The sequence below is a fragment of the Oncorhynchus clarkii genome, chromosome 12 (genome assembly GCF_045791955.1).
Source record: "Oncorhynchus clarkii lewisi isolate Uvic-CL-2024 chromosome 12, UVic_Ocla_1.0, whole genome shotgun sequence".
NCBI classification, from domain to species: domain Eukaryota; kingdom Metazoa; phylum Chordata; class Actinopteri; order Salmoniformes; family Salmonidae; genus Oncorhynchus; species Oncorhynchus clarkii.
This window is the reverse complement of record NC_092158.1, coordinates 13,870,725-13,879,611: the sequence shown is the minus strand read 5'-3', so window position 1 is coordinate 13,879,611 and position 8,887 is coordinate 13,870,725. Positions and strand designations below refer to the sequence as shown.

Below are 8,887 nucleotides of genomic sequence, written 5' to 3'. Positions count from 1 at the left end.
TACCCGTGATACACCAGCATATATCAGCATTCAGGGCTCGAACCACCCAGTTTATAATGGCATTTTACTGGCCTTACACCTTCCATTCTTACGGATTCATTTACAAAATGAACTGCTTTCCATATGTTCTAAGTTGTTTAAAACTGCAAAATACATAACTTCCCCTGGAATGACAATAACTTGGAAACAGGGTTAGGAGGGCACAGCTGTGTTTGTCTGTCTGTTGGTGCTGGATACATAACACACACACACACACACACACACACACACACACACACACACACACACACACACACACACACACACACACACACCGGTGTGGCTTCACTGTCCTCCTGACCCACCAACACTCCTTTCTCTCTCTGCAGTGTGAGTTAAACCATCTGTGAGTCTCCCTCCCTGTGAGGCTCCAGCGTACATTAACATAATGCTACATTCACACTGGGGTAAACAGAGAGAATTGGGGGAACCTGTGGCTTGCTGCTAAAACAATACACTGTGTCTCCATGGTGATGGCTCCGATGCATGCAGCAGCCTGTCCGTGAATGCAGTGCTCTTGGTACTGCTGTCTCTGGCCTGCAGTAACAGCGCCCCCTGTTGGAGATAAGGATAAACGCTTTAAAATGACATCTTTGTCACTTAGACAAGATATTCTATATTAGAAACTGGTGCTGATTGGCTGAAAGCAGTGGTATATCAGACCGTATACCACGGGTATGACAAAAAGTACATTTGGTAACCAGTTTATAATAGCAATAAGGCACCTCAGGGGGTGTGATATATGGCCAATATACCACGGCTAAGGGCTGTGTCCAGGCACTCCGTGTTGCGTCATGCGTAAGAACAGCCCTTAGCCGTGGTATATTGGCCATATATCACACCCCCTCGCGCCCTATTGCTTAAATATGTACCCTATTTAAATCAAAGTCTCTACATACAGTGCCTTGCTGAAGTATTCAGACCCCTTGAATTTCTTCACATTTTATTGTGTTACAAAGTGGGATTACCATTTATTTAATAGTCATTTTTTTGTCAACAATCTACTAAAAATACTCAGTTATGTCAAAGTGGAAAAAAAAAAAAAAGTAAGATTCATACATTGTTTTATAACTAAAATATAGTAATTGTATAAATATTCAACCCCTTTGTTTAGGCAAGCCTAAATTATTTAAGGAGTACAATTTGGATGAACAAATCACATAATAAGTTACATGGACTCAGAGGTTGATATGATTATTTTATGACTTCCCCTTCCTCTGTCCCCCATACATACAACATCTAAGGTCCCTCAGGCCAGTATTCCATTTCAAACACAGATTCAAATATCAGGGAGCTTTTTTTGAAAGCCTCATAGAGAAGGGCAGTGATTGGTAGATGGGTAACAATAACAAATCAGACATTGAATATCTCTTTAAGCATATGGTCAAGTTAATAATGAAGCTGTGGATGATGTATGAACCACCTAGACACATGGAAGATGCAGTCGTCCTGAACTGAGCTGCAGGACAAGAATGAAACTGCTCAGTGATGTTTCCATTATTATTTTATTCAACTTTATTTAACTTGGCAAGTCAGTTAAGAACTAATTCTTATTTACAATGACGGCCTAGACCGGCCAAACCCGGACGACGCTGGGCCAATTGAGCACCACCCTATGGGACTCCCAATCACTGAGATGCAGTGCCTTAGACTGCTGCGCCACTCGGGAGCCCCATGAGGTCATTGGTCATTTTAAAAGAGTTACAGAGTTCAATGTCTGTGATGGGAGAAAACTGAGGATGGATCAACATTGTGTGACTCCACAATAATGACCTAAATGGTGGAGTGAAAAGAAGAATACAAATATACAGAATAAAAAAGTCCAAAACATGCATCTTGTATGCAACACGGTACTAAAGTAATGCTGCAAATGTTTAGGGCAAATGTTTAGGCAAATCCAACACAACACATCACTGAGTAACTGCCTCCTTGTTTTCAAGCATGGTGTTGGCTGCATCATGTATGGGTGTGCTTGACATCGGCAAATACTGTGGAGTTTTTCAGGATAAAAATAAATGGGATGGAGCTAAGCAGAGGCAAAATCCTAGAGGAAACACTGCTTCAAGTCTGCTTTACACCAAACACTGGGAGAAGAATTCACCTTTCAACAGGACAATAACCTACAACACAAGGCCAAATCTACACTGGAGTTGTTTACCAAGAAGACAGTGAATGTTCCTGAGTGGCCTAGTTACAGTTTTGACTTAAATCTGCTTGAAAATCTTCGGTAAGACTTGAAAGTTGCTCTCTAGCCATGATCCCCAACATCTTGACAGAGCTTGAAAAATTATGAAAAGAATAATGGGCAAATATTGTACAATCCAGGTGTGTAAAGCTCTTAGAGATTTACCCAAGAAGACTCACAGCTGTAATCACTGCCAAAGGTGTTTCTAACGTATTGACTTAGGGAGCTGAACACTTAGGCAACGACTATATTTTAGTTATTTAATTTACAGCATAAAAAAATATACAGTACCAGTCAAAAGTTTGGACACAGCTACTCATTCAAGGGTTTTTCTTTATTTTTACTATTTTCTACATTGTAGAATAATAGTGAAGACATCAAAACTATGAAATAACAACATATGGAATCATGTAGTAACCAAAAAAGTGTTAAACAAAATCTAAATATATTCTATATTTGAGATTCTTCAAATAGCCACTCTTTGCCTTGATGACAGCTTTGCACACTATTGGCATTCTCTCAAGCAGCTTCACCTGGAATCCTTTTCCAACGGCCTTGAAGGAGTTGAGCACTTTTTAGCTGTTTTTCCTTCACACTGCAGTCCAACTCATCCCAAACCATCTCAATTGGGTTGAGGTTTGTGGATTGTGGAGTCCAGGTCATCTGATGCAGCACTCATCACTCTCCTTCCTGGCCAAATAGCTCTTACATAGCCTGGAGGTGTGTTGGGTCATTGTCTTGTTGAAAAACAAATGATAGTCCCACTAAGCGCAAACCAGATGGGATGGCAATTTGCTGCAGAATGCTGTGGTAGTGGTAGCCATGCTGGTTAAGTGTGCCTTGAATTCTAAATAAAACACTGACAATGTTACCAGAGAGCACCATCACACCACCTCCTCCATGCTTCACGGTGGGAATCACACATGCAGAGATCATCCATTCGCCTACTCTGCGTCTCACAAAGACACGGCGGATGGAACCAAAAATCTGAAATTTGCACTCATCAGACCAAAGGACAGATTTCCACCAGTCTAATATCCATTCCTTGTGTTTCTTGGCCCAAGCAAGTCTCTTCTTCTATTTGGTGTTCTTTAGTAGTGGTTTCTTTGCAGTAATTCAACCATGAAGGCCTTTTTCACACAGTCTCCTCTGAACAGTTGATGTCGAGATGTGTCTCTTACTTGAACTCTGTGAAGTATTTATTTGGGCTGCAATTTCTGGTAACTCTAATGAACCTATCCTCTACAGCAGAGGTAACGCTCGGTCTTCCTTTTCCTGTGGCGGTCCTCATGAGGGACAGTTTCATCATATCGCTTGATGGTTTTTGCAACTGAACTTGAAGAAACGTTCAAAGCTCTTGGAATTTCCCGAATTGACAGACCTTCATGTCTTAAAGTAATGATGGGCTGTCATTTCTCTTTGTTTATTTGAGCTGTTCTTGCCATAATATGGACTTGGTCTTTTACCAAATAGGGTTTTCTTCTGTATACCCCCCTACTTTGTCACAACACAACTTATTGGCTCAAACACATTCAGAAGGAAAGGAATTCCACAAATGAACTGTTAAAATGCATTCCAGGTGACTACCTCATGAAGCTGTATGAGAGAATGTCAAGAGTGTGCAAAGCTGTCATCAAGGCAAAGTGTTGCAACTTTGAAGAATCTCTAATATATATATTTGGATTTGTTTAACACCTTTTTGTCCCAACTTTTGACTGGTGCTGTATAAATCTTTTCTTCTTCCACTTTGACATTACAAAGTATTTTTTGTGGAGATTGTTGACAAAAGAAATAGAGTTAAATCCATTTATAATCCCACTTTGTAACACAATAACATTTGAAGAAATACAAGGGGTATGAATAGGTTTGCAATGCCCTGTAACAATCCTCATAGGAAAGCGTGTGTCGGCTCAACTCCTTGGATAACCAGTATGTCGCCTAGCCCCTAGATACGATTCCTAGAAGACAACTTACAGTCAATTAAAGCATGCCTTCATTTGACGTTACATATCTGCGATCTATAGGACTCTCAGAGTGCATAATAAATTGTCTTTGTGCCAAACTGTGATTTTAAATCCTCTTTGTGTGCAGTCTTATTTACACTGGAAAAAGGGAGCGGAGTTACCCAAATGTTATATAATAAACCTTATAACAATGTAATCATAACTTTAACAACGTTATAGAATAACCCTCATAACACTGTTACTGAATAACACCCTTTCTCTTCTGTCGACCTCCAGGTGTCGGAGACGGTGGTGCTGCAAAACGGTGACTTCCTGATCCGTGATTCGCTGATAAACGTGGGCGACTATGTCCTGACGACCAGGTGGAACTATGAGGTTCTGCACTTCAAGATCACCAAGGTCCTGGTCAGGTCCAGCACTGAGTCTAAGGTATGTATTGTAAACTTACATAATTTACATCATGTTGTTGGATCTAACTTTACTGTTTTGAAGGATTTAGTTATTTTTGGGGGTAAAACAATTATTACAGTTAAACTATTTAAAATACAAAGAATCCCAGAGGATGACACATGAAAAACAAGAAAAACACTTATTTCCAATTTGTTAACCACAAGTGAACACGTCCATTTATTTAACATTTGAAAGGTCCATAATGATTTCAATTCAATTCCAGGTCCAGTACCTGTTAGAGAAAGACAGTTTCGACTCCATACCTGAGCTGATGAGGTACTACGTGGCCGGACGGCGACCTGTCTCCCAGCCCAGCGGAGCCCTGATCTACTGTCCAATCATACGCACCCTCCCCTTGCGTTACCTGGAAGCAACGTTTGCCTTAGCCAATAGCAGACATGGCCTAGCCCACTCACCATCCAGTCAGAAAGGAGTGTACATTAAGAGGCAGAGCGTGACCATGAACGACGGATTGACCACGGACAAGCTGATACCTCACAGGTCAGAGACTAGAGGAGAGGGAGTCTTTCATAGATTGTTACCCAATCTTCTTCGAGTAAAATGTTCACCTCTTCTCAGTAGACCAATCGGGTAAAATGTTCACCTCTCCTCAGTAGACCAATCGGGTAAAATTTTCACCTCTTCTCAGTAGACCAATCGGGTAAAATGTGTAACTGGCACTTCATTTATGAGATGACTTGATTTGGAGCTTTGTCAAACTTGCTCAATTCAGACGTATGGTTCAGACCATGGACCCACAGCCGTATTAAAAACAGATGGAAAATTTGTGTTGGTTTGTTGGTGTTTGCAGCTCCTCTACTATTCACAAAGACGCCATGAGGAACTGTGCTCTGAGTATGGACCTCATCCAGGAGTATCGCTGTCCTCCTTTAGGGGAGACACCGCTCTCCCCAGCCTACAGCCACAGTGAGTCCTTTCTATGGAGATTATTGAATTATTAAGAGATTATTGAGATTATAGATAATTCATTGAGATTATTGCATACTGTGTGGGTTTGGTGGTCCTTTTGATTGAGCCTTTCAGGAGCCAGATGGGAACTTTTGTGGGTTTGCACTTTTGGAATCGGAATTGGAATCGGAATTGGAATTGGGCCAATTGCACCATGCAATCAATCAAACGCAGCTGAAGTACACTGAGTGTACAAAACATTAAGAACCGCTTCCTAATATGGAGGTGACCCTCCCTTTTGCCCTCAGAACAGCCTCAATTTGTCGGGTCATGGACTCTACAAGGTGTCGAAAGCATTCCATAGGGATACTGGCCCATGTTGACTCCACGGTTGTGTCAAGTTGGCTGGATGTCCTTTGGGTGGTGAACCATTCTTAATACACTTGGGAAACTGTTGAGCGTGAAAAACCCAGCACCGTTGCAGTTCTTGACACACTCAAACTGGCATTTAAATATGTTGTCTTGCCCACTCACCCTCTGAATGGTACACATACACAATCCATGTCTCAATTGTCTTAAGGCTTAAACATCAGGCTTTAAACATCCTCCTGTCTCCTTCCCTTCATCTACACTGATTGGTGGATTTAACAAGTGACATCAATAAGGGATCATAGCTTTCACCTGGATTCACCTGGTCTGGGTGTTCTTAATGTTTTGTACACTCTGTGTATTTGTAAGAAAATCAATACTATTTGTGAACCCAGGTCTGGAATTTACATGTGTAACCCTGTGCTTTGCTGTCCAGTCCACAGACACAGAACCCAGTCAGGGGTTAGAGTTCCGGCCGTGGTGCCCCCCTCGCCATTCCAGTCCAGCTCCAACAACAACCTACCAGACATGCTAACAGCTAGCTCCCACTCCACCCCGGGCCCCTGCTCCTACGAAACCCTAGCAGATGGCTCCGAGACGGGGGGCAGCTACTGCGACTTACGGCCCACCCCGGCCCTCTGTCCTAAGGCTCCCTGTGCCGCCGGCATGCACCCCACACCTCCCACTAAGAGCTATGTGGAGAGGCTGCGTGTGGAGGAGGGCCATGGGCCTGCCCCAGGGAGGGAGGATGGGGCTGGAGAAGAGGTGTTCATCGCCCCCCTTGTGGAGACAGCCTCCTCCTTCAGACCAGGGAAGTACCTCTCGCCACTGATGCCCCAGGAGAACAAGCCCTTAGAGATGAGCATTCTGAAGAGGGTTAAAGAGCTTCTGGCGGAGGTGGACGTTAGGACAGCTGCCAAACACATCACCATGGCTGACTGCACGGTATGGACACCGCACATACAGGACACATAGAGGGACACCGCACACATACAGGACACATAGAGGGACACTGCACACATACAGGACACATAGAGGGACACTGCACACATACAGGACACATAGAGGGACACCGCACACATACAGGACACATAGAGGGACACCGCACACATACAGGACACATAGAGGGACACCGCACACATACAGGACACATAGAGGGACACCGCACACATACAGGACACATAGAGGGACACCGCACACATACAGGACACATAGAGGGACACGGGCACAAACACACAGACAGAAACACATACACACAATACGCATATACCATCCACTCTTTATTAAAGCTAGAGCCCATATCTTAACAGAAGCAGGCTAACGGAATGTTCCTTGGCCTTCTGAATGTAACCCGGTGATGTCACTAATCCCTAATGAGTGTTGCTCAATGAACTCCTGCTGACAGTGGAACAGCAGATAGGTTCATACAGGGATGACTATGCTATCCTAGGGCTGGGCGATATTGCCCAAATATTATATCACGGTATTTAAAAAAACAAATGAACGGCATTTGACAGTGACTGTATTTGACAGTGTTTTTTAGTTTTTGGATAATAAACGTTCTACATTTTCTTCATGAGTAGTGAGTGATCCTAGTGTGGCAACACATACATTCTAAGTGATTTCAATGAGTCTTTCTACATTCTGATTGTTTTGTACTGTTCAATTCAACTTCAACCAAAACAAATTTCAACACTTTTATCATTTCTGCATTTCCTGCACTCAATTGCAGTAGTGGAAAAAGCTTTGTCATACTTGAGTAAAAGTAAAGATATGTTCATAGAAAATTACTGAAGTAAAAGTGAAAGTCAACCAGTAAAATACTACTTGAGTAGAAGTCTAGAAGTATTTGGTTTTACATATTCTTAAGGATCAATAGTAAATGTAATTGATAAAATGTACTTAAGTATTAAAAATAAAAGTATAAATAATTTAAAATTCCTTCTATTAAGCAAAGCAGACAGCACCATTTTCTTGTTTTTTAAATTTCCGGATAGCCAGGGGCACACTCCAACACGCAGACATCATTCAAAAACAAAGCATTTGTGTTTAGTGAGTCCATCAGATCAGTGTGTGAATTGGACCATTTTCCTGTCCTGCTAAGCATTCAAAATGTAACAAGTACTTTTAGGTGTCAGCGAAAATGTATGGAGTAAAAAGTATAGTATTTTCTTTAGGAATGTAGTGAAGTAAAAGTTGTCAAAAATAAAAATAGTGATGTAAAGTACAGATACCAAAATAAATGACTAAAGTAGTACTTGAAAGTAATTTTACTTACTTACTTTACACCACTGCTCAATTGAGATAATTTCCACACTGCCACGTAGGGCAAATCATCTAGGACTTATCTTTAACCAAATGTTGCAATTGCGATTTGACTTGCAAATTAGAGAAAAACTGTTGGAATCATGGAAATAGAATGACTGTTCTAATTCTAGAGTTAGAATATAAATAATAGTGGGCACTTTGAATACAGTGATGTTTGAGATGACAACAAATGGAAATGCCAGGGAGGAGTTATTGTGACAGGGTAGTTACAAGTGTTTCCTAGGGGACCCTATACTCTTTGGCTATATTGCATGTTTTCTCTTAGCTACCTCATGTAGCTAACATGTTCTTGCTTTGCATATTCCTCTTTGATTTAGAATATCAATCAACCGGTTGGCGCAGTGGTTAAGGGTGCTGTACTGCAGCGCCAGCTGTGCCATCAGAGTCCCTGGGTTCGCGCCCAGGCTCTGTCGTAACCGGCCGCGACCGGGAGGTCCGTGGGGCAACGTCCGGGTTAGGGAGGGATTGGTCGGTAGGGATCTCCTTGTCTCATCGCGCACCAGCGACTCCTGTGGCGGGCCGGGCGCAGTGCGCGCTAGCCAAGGTTGCCAGGTGCACGGTGTAGCCTCCGACACATTGGTGCGGCTGGCTTCCGGGTTGGATGCGCGCTGTGTTAAGAAGCAGTACTGGTTGGGTTGTGTAT

The 8,887-nt window shown here is 42.5% G+C and overlaps 1 protein-coding gene across 2 annotated transcripts in view; it reads left to right on the top strand.

Moving 5' to 3' along the window:
• LOC139422735 (SH2 domain-containing protein 3C-like) overlaps positions 1–8,887 on the top strand; it is a 124,467-nt gene that overhangs the window by 107,221 nt on the left and 8,359 nt on the right. For both annotated transcript variants that reach the window (XM_071174046.1, XM_071174045.1), the window contains 4 exons: positions 4,465–4,617; positions 4,862–5,139; positions 5,450–5,565; positions 6,353–6,861. In XM_071174046.1, the coding sequence (XP_071030147.1) occupies positions 4,465–4,617; positions 4,862–5,139; positions 5,450–5,565; positions 6,353–6,861 (1,056 nt within the window). The remainder of the gene's footprint in view (positions 1–4,464; positions 4,618–4,861; positions 5,140–5,449; positions 5,566–6,352; positions 6,862–8,887) is intronic.